Source organism: Lycorma delicatula, chromosome 7 (assembly GCF_047948215.1).
Source record: "Lycorma delicatula isolate Av1 chromosome 7, ASM4794821v1, whole genome shotgun sequence".
In the NCBI taxonomy this organism is placed as follows: Eukaryota; Metazoa; Arthropoda; class Insecta; order Hemiptera; family Fulgoridae; genus Lycorma; species Lycorma delicatula.
The window spans coordinates 34,058,991-34,075,569 of NC_134461.1; the positions used below are offsets into that span (position 1 = coordinate 34,058,991).

Here is a 16,579-nt window from a genome sequence, read left to right on the forward strand (position 1 = left end):
GTGAATACAATATGACAATACATTACATGCATTTTATACTCACCTAAAATTTATTTATTTTGGATTTTCTGCTGTAGGCAGATTCTTATTTATATTCCAACAATAGTCAGCTAACATTTTTAGGTTCCATTTTCCCTGGTATCGTGTTTCCATTGTAGATATCTCCTAGTGAAAGCATCCTCCATGTTCATCACTGATAACACTGAGATTGTTAAGGGGAAAACCAAATGTAAATGTAAGAAATGGATTTTGAGTGACATATTACACCCAACAAGCTCTTTTTAGTTTTGAAGGAGTTCACTCACAAGTTCTCTGTAGTTACTAGCCTTATGGTTTCCAAGGAAGTTGTTTACCACATTTTGAAATGATTTCCATGCAGCAACCTCCAAGTCATTCAAACACTCATTAGTTTTCTTATTTGTGTTCCAAAAAATATACCTTTCTTTATTTTAGCATTACTTATATTAGGGAATTTGTTTTTTAGAAATGGAAACCATCCATCATAATGATCCATTGCTTTAACAGAATTTTTGAATACACCTAGCTTAATGTGTAGTGGCAGAAGATAAACTTTTTCTGGTTTTGCTAATGCCTAACAACATTCTTCTCTCCTACAGTCAATACGTCTCTCTTTGGTCACCACTGCTCTTTCATGTAATGGTTTTTCACATCCCTGCTGTCCCACTCGCAGAAAAAGCAACAGAACTTAATGTATCCAAGTTGCAGTCTAAGTAAAAACACTATTACTTTCAAATCTCCACAAATATTTCTCATACTGAATCCTGTTCAAAACAAGTTGCATATTTTCATAAGTCTCCTTCATGTGAACAGCATATGCTGCTAATGGTATTGATTTCCAACGTGAACTAGAACAGCTTTCAAACTTAGCTTTGATGAATCAATAAAAGTCACCATTTGTCAGGATGATGCATATATATCAAAGATTCCAGTAAAGAGTCCACATCATTAAAGAATACTAAGTTTTCATACTGAGAAGTGTTCAAATTCTGACTGTCTCTCATGGAAAGTACTTATTTTAATGTTTGGTTGTAAAACATCCCGTCCCTTCAGTCTTGATGCCAGTATTTCTGCCGGATTCTTTGATAAATTTAGATCACAAACCAGACCATTTAATTCTGAATGATTAATTAAACGGGGTTCAGTATACCGATTTTCTAAAATAGTTTGGATATCTTTCTTCATCACCTGTTAAGTCAGCAAAAGATTCGACATTTTCATCTTCATCTAAGTTCCATGTTTCTGGTGGTACTGGATATGGAAGCTCTTGGCTATGTGGCACTGGCCACACAGCAGAGGGAATATCTGGGTATTTAACAGAATGTCTAGTTTTAGCTGTTATCCCAGATATCTTTATTATGTAAAAATAACAGTCTGGGATGTGATCCTTCAGTTCTCTCCAAACCACTAGAATTGCAAACGGTATGTGATGAGATCCACTTAGCCAACAACCAGTCAACAATGTTACACTAGAAGCACAGCAAATATGAGAAGCCCAAGATTTGTCCTGAATATCTAATTTACATCCAAAATACAATTCATACAACTTTTTTTTGAGTGTAGTTATATTTTTTTCTGAGACTTCAATGTTACCTCATCACAGATGTAGCAGAAATTGTTTGGATGATAAATGCAATGCAAGGCATTGTTAATACATTACAATAACCAATACTGTTTGAAAAGAAACACTTTATAAAACACACTAATAAACATACACTCACTTTACTGAACAACGTATACCCACAAATACACAACCCAAAACAAAACCACATAACCGAGTGTTACACATTAAAATTTGCAATTGAATGAGAATTAAAAATACTTCGGTAGTCTGAATGACAGTGTATAAGTAAATATAGTAACGACAGAAATAACTAACGAGTGGATAACATGTTTATAGTAAGATAAAAATAGGAAGAACGAGTCACATTCTTGTTCATTTTAATTAGTGTATAAATAATAAAGATGATGACTAATATCTAACAGATCAATTTGACTACAATTAAGGGACTTTAATAAATAAACAAAAGCTATTTAGTTGATAAATAATATAATAAAACACGTTCACAAAATGCTATGCTTATGAAGTTCATACATAATACTACCTGAAAATAAGAATGATAGTTACGAAACAACTAAGCCTGGTAAAAGAATTCTGATTTCATATTTGATATCAGCATGAAAAATACTATAAGAATCAGTTATTCACTCTCACTTAACAAAATCATTGTAGTAATAAAACAATCTAGAATAAAATAATGTAAACTACAGATTTAATCGATAATATTTGTTACTTTATGCATTTTTTAACCCCTCTCCCAATCAATAGTATCAGGTCAAGATTGCCAGAGGGTAATGCAATCAGATTTCTATCAAAACAAATTCCCACATTCTGAATGTATCTTCACTCTTGCATTAAAAGCAAATGTTAAATAAAATTTTATAAAATTACAATATTCAATTTTTTTTAAATGTAATTTTTTTATAAAACAATTGTAAGTTCAGATAAAACACTTTTCTTACTCATGTCAACAATATCTCTTTAAACTGTTGCATTTGATGATTTTACTGAAAACTTGATTGACTTTTTACAGAAAATACTGACTGCATCAGGGACTAAAATTCAAAAAAGCATACAGATCATAATTTATGGACTCTTTTATCAGAGTAACGATTCTTAGATGTGTTAAGAATAATGTCATGCAATGAACACTGTATGCTGCCTCAAGATGTTACTCAAAAGACATTACCCTACTCTACATAGACCCATTCTTTTTACAATTTCTCTAATACATAAAATGATCATCACTAGACGTACCTCTGATTTTTTGAACAGTATTCAATTTTTTCTTCCTTCAATTTGTTTTCTGTATCTTTTAACTGTATTATTTCTTCCTCAAGATTTTCCAACAATTTAACAATAGCTTCAGCTCGATACTCAGGATAACCTATTAAAAAAATAATCCAAATTATGTGATTAAAATGGTAGAATCCACTAATAAAACATTTATATCAGTAGAATGGGGATAAATTCCAACATATTGTGATTGCAAAAAATTTTGGTTTTGAGATTTCAACAGAAATGTCCATTTTGACCATCCCTGAATTTATTTTGATTAGTTTCAATGTGTGTGCTGCTGGTCTGCAGCTCTGTGCCAGACATGTTGTCCTCCTAGCCAGCGTTTCATGTGAGCAAAGAGGTGAAATTGGCTGGAGCCAAGTCCGGGCTGTATGGTTGGTGGTTCACTTCCCAACGAAAACGCTGCAGAAGCTTCCTTCCCTGACCGCCTGCATCATGAACATCTGTACGTCATGCTTTAAAGTTCCTGAACCATTGTTGCACTTTGCTGTCACTCACTGAAGTTTCACCATACACATTACTTATTCGTCGATGTTTTTCAGCTGCATTACACCCCTCAGCCTGAAGAAATCGAATTACCACACGTACTTCACACTTGGCAGGAGATGCTATTGTTGTAGACATGTTTATGTGCTAGCTGCGTGTTCAGAATTAAATGAAGTGACGCGGCGTGATTGAAGGCCATACTAGAGAACAATAATAAAAAAAAGAATATGAAAACCGATAAAAAAAATATGAAAAAATATCAGAAGTTATTAATGAAATAAAAATATTATGTACTTTTCATTTTAAAAAAAATGTGTATTAATTTAATAAGCGTACAAGAAAGTCATACATTGTCCACATCAGATTTTTTATTATAACTCCCACCACTTGCAATGTGGTCTATTCCTCACAATGTGGTCTACAATTTCCAAAGATCATATTAAAGATGAGGCTGTTTAGAAAATTCATAACGTAGCCAATAATCTTTCAATGTTAAAAAGGATAAAGATAAGGTGTAACTTTAGAACAAAAATCATCAAATAACAGACTATTTTTATGATGCAGAACCCAGATAAAAATCATATGTCAAAATTAGAGTAAACTTTAAATAGGTTTGACTGATCATGTTGTTGTTATACTTTAACATTAAAATTCAATTAAAAATGGCTCAGGAAAGAATGTGCGAGACTTCATAAAAGCACTGTAAAACAGTAATTGGGGGTTATAGCATGTGATTCAGTGTAATAAAAAAGTGCAAAATAAAAAACAATAATAATAGCTTAGCTAGTAAAATAGAAATAGCAGATCAATTATTAATTAGGCAATTTTGTGAAAAAGGAATTGCATTTTAGAATATTTAAAATAAAATAATTGTACAAAAGAATCATACATTTTTTAATACAAGAGATTAATATAATAATAAATTAAAATTAATATTAATAAAATATTAGAATAATAAAAAGAAGCAACCCCTTTGTTTGAAGTGAATTTATTACAAAAATATTAATTTTCATAAAATATTTATACAACAATATTCAAATTACCTTTAATAACTGTACAATTGATGTTCAAAATGATTTCCTGTGAGCCCAATGCAGGTTTGTACAAGTTTCATGACATTTGCAGCCACTTTTCAAAATGTTTGTCCAGTAATATTTGAAATCTCACTTTCAATGTTAACCTTCAATTCTTCAAATGTACGAAGATCGTTTTTAAAAAATACTTTTTAAATACTCCCAAAGAAAAAAAGTCTGCTGGTGTAATAGCTGGGGATCTTGGAGGCCACAACCCTTTTGATACCAAACAATGATCAAAAAATCTCTGTAACATATCTCCAGCATTTCATTAGCAGTATGTTGCGTTATCCTGCTGGAACAAACAATCTCGTTTGTGTAAATCAACACGGCAATAAACTGTTCGATTAAGTTGCAATAAAACACATCATCTACAGATGTTTCAAAAAATAAAGGCCCTATTACATAACAAAAGGAGATTGCACACCAAATACTAATTTTAAATGCATGTAATACTCGTACATGAAACATGTGACTTTCAGTGCACCATATTCAGCAGTTTTGGTTGTTAATGTAGCCATCCAAGTGAAACCATGTCTTGTCACTGAAAAATAAACACGATCCAAATTTCAATACCATTGTCATCAACAAGAGAACGAAACCGATGACAATACTATAAATGTTTTTCACGGTCTATTTCTTTCAGTTCTTGATCAACACCGATGCAATATGCATGCAATTGTAATTTTTTAATAGCCCTGAGAGCTGTAGACAGTGAAAGCCCAGCCTGTGAAGATAACTCTCTGTGTGTTTCTGGGTAAGCAAGTCAAACATTCTTTCACATCCTCCAGAACTTCTACTACTAACAGTGATGGTCAACATGTGCTTTTCTGATCATGTGCAGTCCCAATCTCACAAAATTTATTAATCAAATGCGATACTATCAACTTATTAGAAACTGAAGAATTGGGAAATTTTATCTGTAACTCGTCTTTCACTCGTTCGTAAGATTTATACATGCAATTAAGTCTCAATATTTTCGTCCTTGGAAAACGACATAGTTAACACAATACAGATGAATTTATACTGGTATAGCACTAGTGCATGAGAAAAACATTTCGACTGTTATAAGTTGCTAACGTTGAGTAGTATTGCCAACTGACATGTAAGGAGAAATAAAATTTCTCCTTAATGAAATCATGAGTGACTTCTACCTTCTTAATCTTAGGTTGCGTCCTTTTTGAAACAGCTGTTATAAAAAATATATGAAAAGGAAAATTCCTAAGAAAATAATAACTATATGACAAACATAAAATTAATCACAAGAGTATACGAGGCGCATCCATCCAAAGAATAAAAACAATACCACAAAAATTAACTGAATTCACTTTGGACTTCAAGCCAACAGATTAAAAAAAAGGAAATAGTTTTTATCTGTTTTGTCTATATCAATGCATGTTAGTTAACATAATATACAAGGAGAATAAGACCATTACAACAGCTATGTAGGAAGAAAATTTGAGCATCGCCAAATTGCAATGTAAACCTGGAGTACTTTAAACACATCAATACTTGTATGGTAATTATCACATGAATATTTCTACAGCAATGTATTATAGTGTCACTGGTTTTAGTTCATAACAGCCAGTAACCGCTCTTTCTACCAAACCCCTGGATCAACATTTTACGATGTGTAATGGTTTTGGAAACATGCTTTCCACAAAGAAAGCCAAAAGCAATTTTCCTTGGCACGTTTAGTCTGGCATGTTTATTTCCTACGATTCCTACAGAGATAGGAATGAGCAAGGAAAGCTGATAGACCCATATATATTTTAAATAAAACAACATGTAGTACACATGTTTAATAGTGTTTGAAGTACTCTTACCATATACAATTTTACCTACAAGGAATCATAACATATAAGAATATGGTGTTATCTATCTGGACATAATATTAGGCGAAGAGTATGACAAAAAGTTGAGTTTTAGGCAAGTCAGAAAATTATATTTATTCCTCTGCAAGTTAGCTATCATTATTTTCTCACTCTTTTCCTTATCCCTTAATTTTTCTTCCTTGGATGACTGCCACGAATATTGTGTTAGTTGTCACCCTGATTCAATCTGTAGTGTTATGCTAGGAGGGTTACTTCTTTATTGGAGTACACTATTAGTGACCATCTGTGCTTGCGGAACTAACTAGCCACGAATTCAGTTTCCTACCCAGGAGTCACACAAAAGCCTAACTTCCAGTTGAGTGAGTGTGTAAACTGCCCAACTATGCAACTACTGTGTAAAGCTAGGCCTCCAAATCCAGGTAAAATTAATGAAAGAAATAGCAAACAATTAATTTATAAATAAGTTGATCTGGCAAGGCAGACTATAGTGTAAGCTTCCTGATTAGCCATAAATAAGTACTTCACTGAACTCCCTTATTCAAATCCATCTGTATAAATAACAAGATCCAAACTTACCATGCAAAAATTTTTTTTTTTTTGTTTTTTCTTTTAAAACATCAACTGTAGAAGAAGATATAATGTGAAAGTTGCCACATAGGAAATACATTAGAACAGCATATGGTTGTTTGAGCCCAAGAAATATTCATGGAGAAAATACACGAGTTTGAACTTTTGTAGGAGCCATACAACTAAGATATCTAGTATAAAACATTGTAAAGCACGTATCCAAAAGCAAGATCATTAAAAAAGGACAATAAAACTGGATCTTTTAATAACTATATTACCAACTTTCAATTACACTTCTGCTGAAAATATATGTTTAAACAGAAAAATAGTTCTAAACAGTTTGCTATGTTTATATGACAATGACTGATACAACCATGTCATGTTACTTGGTGCTAAAATCTAACTAACATATTTCATGACTGTGTGTTTTCAGCATAATGTAAATAATTATCATTGCTTGTTTATGAGTTCATAGCAGTGAATTAGTAATGTACATTATATTGGTAATTTATATTGTTTTTAATTTTTTATCCATCATTTTTATGACATCTCTGGTTTCAGTTAAATGGATTCTCAATAAACATGTTGTTTTCTGTTTATGTAATATGACTGATAAAACCATTATATGGTTCAGTTCTTTACCATTAACTGTAAAGAACCCAAAATATCATAACAAATTCTTAAAATCTGGTATGCTATAAAATTTATACCTGATTTACACAAAATCTTAAAATTTCTCTTTAAAAAAAAGTTAAATTCATGCTCAATTTAAAAAAAGCACTGAAATTCAAAAAATTAAAACTATCTGAATAAACCATAATAACATTCACATTTCCTATTACATAAATATATGAACAGAAAAATTGCATAACATGAAAATTTAAACATAATACAGTTTAAACAAATCACTCATTAATAAATTAGTAAGTGGTAAATGGTAAGGTAACATTGTACTAAGCTTAATAAAACATGGGGTTTTATTTGCAAAATTTTTAGAAAATTGACCCCAAAGAAATTATCTATTCCACCCCTTACAGATATTGACTCCAAACTTTTACAACAAATCATCCCTTACACACGAATCTGTACCAAATTTCATCAAAATCAGTTTATCCAGTCAAAAGTTATTATGCTACAAACACACCAACACATGTACATATCTATTTACAAATATTACCCCCAATTTTTTTTATTTGTTTTTTGAGTGCCTGGGTCATGAAACGTCAAGAAATGAAAAAAACCATACCCCATTTTTTTACTGATTACCATTACTTTCCTTTTAGCAGCATAACTGTAGAACTATGATGCCAGGAAAATAAAAGTAGGAAAACATTCCAATTTTTAGATAGCAAAAAATAGGTCTCCATCGATAACTAATATTATCAGTAGCAAGAAAATAATGCACTCAAACTAGAAATAAATAACAACTTATTGTAACACAGTTAATATCATTGAATATATAACAATCTTGAATCAAATTCAGAATCTAATTTAATAAAAGCAGCCAAAAATTATTAAAATATAAAGAACATAAATAAATAAGGTACAATAATCAAATTTAAACAAGAAAAGATGAATAAAATCAAGACCAAACATAAATTTTATATTCCTTTACACACAATACATATATAAAAATAAAATGATTTAATTACAAAACTTTTAATTCTACACTGATTGTCTACATACAGAAACTGTCTATGAAGTAGTGTTCAAAACACAAAATTATTAAAAAAAAATATTCTACTTAGAAATTACAAATTTTGATTTTAATATTTATGTTTTCAATATTTAAAAGCATATAAATTAAATAAACAAGATTTTAATTATGTGAATCCCATTAAAAAATAAACTTATATTTTCAAGTACAAAAAATATTTCAACATTAATGAACAGTTAAATCTAAATCCCTTACAAAAACAAAAGTAAAATAAAAAAATAACAATAATAAAAAAATACAATTAAAATTTAGTGAGCAAAATTTTAATGAGATCTGTTGGTTTATGGTAATACATCTAATCTAAATCGCTGAAAAATTTATAATCTACATTCAAAAATATAATGATATGTGTTTATAAAAGAACTCCTCAGTTTCAAGTATTTTTTTAACCGCATTATATTTAACTCGTTACTTTCATGAGTATATTTTCTGAAAAAAGTAAATTTTGAACTTTTTTGGTATTTAATACATTTCAATATGTACATCATTAGTTGCCCTGCACACTTCCAGAAAGTAATCCAGCTCATCCCACATGTAATGGAACAGCTCATCGAATGTAATGGTACTACTACCACAAAAATCTTCTGTAGGTGGTTGATGTCATAGATTTTTTCCAAATAAATAATGTTTTCACATGTCCCCACAAAAAGAAATCTAGTGAGGTCATGTCTGGGCTCTTTCTAACTCTTGGAATTAATTAAATTATGTCTAATCCTAATTACACCTTGCTAATGACTTTTTCAGGCTACGCATACGATATTCAGATCCAGTTCAATTCTGTTCAAATATGGACAGTCTACCTGGTAACTTCCCCTTTAAGACACTGCCTGTTTCCTTAAACTGATTAAACCTCTGGAGTACTGTTTTATTTGTAGGCGTGGCACCTCCATATTCATGTCAATAATTTTGCTGAACTGTGATAACTGATCTTGTTTCGATAAACCAAATCATACACTGTTTTAATGCTGCTGCATCATGAATGGGAGTGAGACTGCCAACCAGATACTCAATGGTGCCAACCACAACAAATATTTGCGATGAAAAATCTAATAATACAATGAACATAATATGAAAACCGGATGTTTTAACAAATTCCATTATTTCATTACGATTTTTTGGAACCAAGGAGTTCTTTTACAAACACTCCATATATTCAGATTTGGTACCGAAACATTAAATTTCATTATCTACCAACAAATTGTAATAAAATCACAACTTTCATTTTACTTTAATGATGATGTACAATTTCAATGTAGTTTTGTAATTTTTATGCGCGCACGCACGCGTGCACACACACACTAAAGATTCTTAAGATGTAGCGATTTCAAAGGGAGGTGAACAGAAAGTAGTAAAATATTAATTAATTAATTTAGCAAAATAATTACTCTGCTCCTAGGCTGTGATTTGCTAATCTATTTATTAAGATTAATAAATGTTATAAAAAGAATTGTGTTTTATTAAAACAGATCTCTAAATAAAACATATGAATACAATAAAAAAATAAACCCATACTTACTAGATGGTGGAGACTCTTGTAGAACGTTGCATAAACTGTTTAAAAAATTACGCTTCTCTTTAAAAAAAGTAGCAAAATCAATAAAAGTCTTTTCTGGATGAAATGAATTATCCATTTCATATAAATCACCCAACTCCTGAGTTAAACTCGAAAGTTTTTTTAATTTAATCATAAATATTTCTTCAAGAGAGTAATTGTCCCTTAGAATATTTCGCTGCTCACTTGCAGAAGCATCAGACAATCTTGTTGATTCCTAAGCATTGAAAAGATATTCTAAACATCTAATATTCCTATTCTTCTGATTGTTAATCATTATTTATTCCTATCAACATTCAATTGATTATCTACAGATGTTAATGAGTTTTGTTAGTATTCTATATAATCTTACATATTTTGTTTGCTGTTTTGCAACAATATAGCTTTCTTTTACATGTTATCTATAAGTGTGGGTGGGTAGCTATTAAATCGCCTCAGGTGTTTTATTATTTTGAGTTTTTCAGTGTTCAGTATAGTTGATGATTATCAAAAATATATTTATTAAGCGATGTAACATGTGTAAGTAAGCTACAAGTGTTTGTGCTGTAGATTGTTTAAATATGATGCAAATAAGCATGCCAGTATAATATTTTGTTAATGTATTTCTCATTATGTAAAAAGGGAGTGGTTTTTTTAAATGTTCCATAAATATTTCAGCTAGGAATCTAAGAATGAGTAAATCCATTTGTAAGCCTGGTTGAGTGAAGTATTTGTTTGTATGTGAAGTAATTCTATTCTCTTATGGGTTGCGTTAAGGTGGTGATTTTAGTAATATGTTCTAGTGATATTTATGTTTTAGTAACTGATGTAATACATTAATGGCTTCTTGTAAAAAGATGTTAAGTATAGAGTTGTGCAATACATGTACATCCTTAATTTTGATGAGAAGTTGTTATGAATTCTTTACATACTGGCTATTTTGAAATATTAGGCACTTGTATGAGTACGATTGGCTAATGCATTGGAGCAGCAGTGTAGCTGATTTGTTGATGGCATATCTACTTGTTTCTGGTTTGTGTATTTTCGGTAATGGTCTTAATGTAGATGGTGGGAAGTGCATGTTGTGTTGGTTTTGTTAATATATTTCATAATTTTATCATGAAATGAGGAGTTAAATATAATTATTATTAAAGATGAAACCATAAAAAAATAGCATGTTTTCTTTGTCTGCACATTCCAAAATTTATAATAGGTACGTTACCAAAATTTTACCCTTTTATGTAAAAGAAACTTTTGTTTTCAACCCTGTATGTGTATATATGTTTACTCTTCAAAGTATTTTTAACATCAGTAAAATATATTTTAGTGTGAAAGATTTGTATTCAATTGAAAAAAACAAATGATGTGCATGTAAAATGACGTGTATTTTTATCGCTCACATTCTTATAAATGTAAAATAAAGTCATTATCATTACTCACTGCTCAACCTGATTCATAATTTGCTTTAACCGTAATCAGTGCTTGTGTCAAAGTTTGTGCATGCCCACCCATTTTGTATGTTACACCACAGTTTCATTGAATAAAATAGAAACTTTTTACATTTTCAGTTCTGTATTTATATTAACATTGTTTTACTTCCAATTTTGTAATTTATTTTTTGAATTTTTATCAAATATTCTGAAGTAATTGAAAATAGTAAAAAAAAATCTATAAACTTTAACAATCTGTATAAGATTTAAAAATCACCCAATGAAGAAGTGGAGCTTGTATTTGATAGTCAAAGTGGTGCCGGCCAAAAAAAAAAACAACTTTCCCGATTTGGAATGTAAATGTTCTTTCTCTAATAACTACTTACAAACGTACAAAATAGTGAGATACAAAATATGAACAAAGTACAAAGAACAAATCCATAAATGACTATAATAATGTACTATCAGAAAACTTCTCCTAAATATACAATGTAAAAGAATTACGAAAACAAGATGGGTACCTTTCTTTTGAAAATAAATAATGAATGATAAGTGATATTGTAAAATCACTTAGAATAATACAAGAATATAGAAATAATCACAGTTTACAAACTGAATATTCAGTATAAACAATTATTTACTACAAATTATAGTATATTTTGGATTTTTGTATATCACAGGGACAAAAAAGTGTTACTGAATTGTAAGCGATGAATTGTAAGTGATGAAACGAAACTGAACAAGTAATACTTTTATAAACTAAAAAAATTCCTGTATTTAAGCTATAACTAGTGTTTTCATTAGCAATTTACACACTATTGAACCAATTAGTCAGAAATAGAAAAGCTCTACAGGAGTGATCATATGATCACTAAAAAAATGCTGTCCAGTTCAAAATCAGAGTGTATGAATTCATACATCCAAACAAGCTCACAAAGTATAGAAAAAAATTCTTCTTAAAGTCCTGGGGTCAAATTTCGGCTAGGCATGGCATTTTTCATATGCTATAAAATTCCATTTCTATACCCCTACATACAAGCTTTTATTTCATCAAGCAAAACAAACTTTAGTTGAAGCAAGAATATTTTATTCCTACAATGGTTAAGTGTTGTGAAAAATAGCCAAATGGGTCCCTGTAACTGATGTGGTAAAATGATTGGTGTTTTACCAACTGAAAATTAAAAAATAAACACTCTACATATAATTATTATAAACAATTATATCATATTCAAAATATTGCACAAAAAAAATAACAATACTTGGAACTCAAGAAAATTAAGGAATCCCACTGGAATTTTTCATGTTTGATCAACACTAACAGCCATCAAAAGTAAAAATGCCACCTTTAAATATCATTCACAAAAAATAGTTATAATATCATCTACTAAGCAAGATGTGGCAGAAACACTCAAGACATTGGCAGCAACATATAAGAATTATAAATAATTATGTTTCCAAAAGTAGGAGTAGAAAGAAATGGGTTAAGCAGTACTCCCTTTCAAGAACTATACACAGCACCCATGTTGTAATTTATGTCATAATGAATGTTGCAAGCACTGAGCATTTATTCTTAGTTTCGGCACAATATCTTTCATCAGATGTGGTGGTGAAAACTCAATGCAGGTTTCCCATGAAAAATATGTTTTACTTCTCCCTAGTACGCAATAGGTAGTTCGGCAATCTCCAATAACACTACTTTCCCAGCAAATTACTGCAATTTTTAAAGGTTAATTACACGCAATAAAATCTGAGGAGCATGAAAAACAACCCTTGAAAAGAGTGAGAATGTACACAAAAACATCTTCAGCATCAACAGAATACTGTAGTTGATAGTAAATTTAATAGAATAATAAAGAATAACAACTATCAATCAAACAATTTATATTAATTTTTACTCTAATGTTAAAAAAATATATATACATGCAAAAGTAAAACCCTGTAAATATTTCACAATTTTTGACTTAATACTGAAAGGGTTAAAAATTATCCTCCTGAGAGTTACTGTTAATAATAAAATTACGCACCTGAGAAATAATTAAAAGAAACTTCAAATTAAATTTCAATATTAAAATATTCAATGTTAAAATAAGTGTGCTCATTAATTAATAAGTAATCTGATTTAATTAATTAATCAATATTTAAAGTAGATATTATAACTTTGTTTGAGAAATAAGAAAAATAGACAGAGTAAAGCATCAAAAATATGGTGCTTTAAGACCATAAGTTTTAATCTATTCTTGCATGAACTATAAATGTAAAAACACTGTCCAAGAGTTTAGGAGCTGATAGATGAAAAGAAAACATAGAATTATAAAAATTGGAATAACTATCTGATATTGTATTGAAAAGATGAGAGCCTCAATACTAAGATCAGAACTTTAATAAACAACTTGATTTTAATAAAAAAATTTAGTGTCGGAGAACAGGAGGGGTAGAAGAAATCAGATTAATAAAATTGCACAACTGTTATTTTTTATGTGCTGCACAAAAACAAAATTTGCAAATTCATCAAGAAATGTGATATCTCTAGTTCAGTTCTTGATGTGAAAGTGCCAGTAATGCTTGTTGGATAACAATATTGTTAAATGAACATGCTGCTGAAAATCCAAAACCATTGATTCATCTCAATCTTCAGCAATTGAACATTACCAAAAGCTGCCTGAAACTGTTAATAATGAAAGACATTTTTTATCTTTACGTAATAGTTAACTCAAGAATTTCCATCTATAGTCATGGAAATTGGTGTGTTTGCCAATCAGATCCTGGTGAACACTAAGTTCATTCAGAATTTTATAATAAAATCATCTTTGACAATTAGATGCACATCAATCTTGCAGGTTATATTAATAAACAATAATGCCAGACTTGGGAACATAAAAATCCTCAAGTTACAGATGAAATAATAGATTCATTTTGTGTAACCGTATTAACATGGTTTATGGAGTCAAGGAACTATAAGCAATCTCTTCTTTTTTTAAAAAAAAAAGGATAGTGGAATGATCACTGAAAATGATGGACAGTATCACTCCATGCTAATCAGATTTTAACTGTCCCAATTAAAAAAAATTGATCTTAAAAATCTGACTCAAAATTTTAGTTTTAACTTAACAAACTATCTAGTAAAAAATAAAAAAACAAAGTAATATATTGCTATTCTCATTATTTTTTTAGTGATTAACCACATATTTAAGAATTTAGGAAAATTTCAAAATGAAGGAAAAGACAATTAGAAAATATTAAATAAACAATCTAAACATCATAGATATAATGGAATCACATGACTGAACAAAGAACTGTATTAGTCCTGTAAAGAGGCTGATAAGAGAATATTAAGATATCTGTTAACAAAGCATTTCAGGAACTGTTATTATATTTATGGAAAAAAGTAATTATTTAGAAATATGACACGCACTCAAGTCAATAATCTTGGCATATATTGTTGTTTTCACTATTGTAAATACACAAAAAAAACCACTGTCACTCTACACTAGTTTTCAAATTAGACGGGTTAGCAAGCGAAGCAAACGTTAGGTTATGTTTGCTGATATCATATGAAATTTCGTTCAATTTAATTTTTTTTCTATTACCTTTGATTACAATTATCAATAACTGAAATCGTGTCAAATTCCATCGAAATTAGTAAATCAAAAAATTCATAGTTAATTACGTAGTTAAAGTTACGTTAGGTAACTAAGATTCTGTACTGAACTCGTACGAGATCAACATAACAAAACGCTCGCTAACTTCATGGGAATCCTAATTTAACCTAATTAAATATTAAATTGGTAAATTTAAAACATTGACACAAGAGAATACTAAGAATTTTGATAAAAATTCAAACACTACTCTTCCCAGTACGGGAATATGTAATTTTTTGATAATCATTTTAAAATCTCTAAGTCAAAAATTACAAAAAAGTGACACTTTTTATATTTATAATCAACGCAGCGAAAAAACAATAATATATGTCACGATTATAGACTTTTGAATGTACGATATCTTTCTAAATATTTACCTAAAAAAAAGTATATGTAAATAGTATAGATTTCTTCATTAACGTTATAGAATCTGTTCATCAGAAAATTAATGTTTTGGAAGTTTGTGAACATAAAATAAGACAATAATGATAACCACGTAATCATTAAATATGTACGCATGCTTAAAAAAACAAAAAATTTGATGGTATAACTAATAATTGTAAAACTAAAAGTTGTTTTCGCCGGAATGATGAATCATTTAATTTATTATTAAAACATAATTTTTGCAATGTATTGTTGCTATACAGCACATTAAATCCTAAAACTAATTTATAATAACCAGTTCGTAGAATCGTACAGGTTATGGTTTCTATTTTCGTACAGGTTATGGTTTATATAAATATAAACCATATTTATATAAATATTAAATTATACTAAGAACATAAATAGTATTTTACTAACTATAAAATACTTACAAATTGGGCATTGAAAACACTTGAAAGATAAGTATTTTCCATTTCTCCAAAACACTTCAATGACGACTAGATACTTTAACAAAAATCTTCAACACAAGGAGTCAACCGGTAACCGCCAAAACCATGAATTCATATGTACGTAATGCAGTGTTGCCAGTCGATGTTCGATTTTTACTCCTCAATATATATTATACTTTAAAATAATTTACTAACCAAAGTACGAAAAGAAACATATTTTTCCATCCGTTGGTTTGTGTTTATTGAGAAAAGGTAAAAATGAACCGAGATTAGTAATCAGCTATAAATTTTGCTGTTCATAGCGATATGTTTACTTAAATATCACTACATTTTTATTTTTTGAACACGAAATTATAATAGAACGTATTTTTAACATCCGAAAGGTTTAAATATTTTGCTGCTTAATAAGTAAATATTTTGTTTTGATCCTTATCTAATTCATTACATAGATAATGTCATGAAATTGGGTAAGTATGCTATTAAGGTATAAAAATGACTACCCCGACACAATTTCGTGGATGGAGCAAGGGAAACCGTGGTAGAACTTCGATTAAACATCACAAAATATTTTATTATTTATGAAATAGAAGT

At 29.6% G+C, this 16,579-nt stretch overlaps 1 protein-coding gene across 2 annotated transcripts in view; it reads right to left on the reverse strand.

Moving 5' to 3' along the window:
• LOC142328446 (uncharacterized) overlaps positions 1-16,129 on the reverse strand; it is a 37,520-nt gene extending 21,391 nt beyond the window's left edge. For both annotated transcript variants that reach the window (XM_075372215.1, XM_075372214.1), the window contains exons 1-3: positions 15,971-16,129; positions 10,073-10,325; positions 2,837-2,966 (exon numbers count right to left, since the gene is read on the reverse strand). In XM_075372215.1, coding sequence (XP_075228330.1) covers positions 2,837-2,966; positions 10,073-10,325; positions 15,971-16,012 — 425 coding nt within the window. In that variant the 5' untranslated portion in view covers positions 16,013-16,129. The remainder of the gene's footprint in view (positions 1-2,836; positions 2,967-10,072; positions 10,326-15,970) is intronic.
• Between the last annotated feature and the right edge of the window lie 450 nt (positions 16,130-16,579).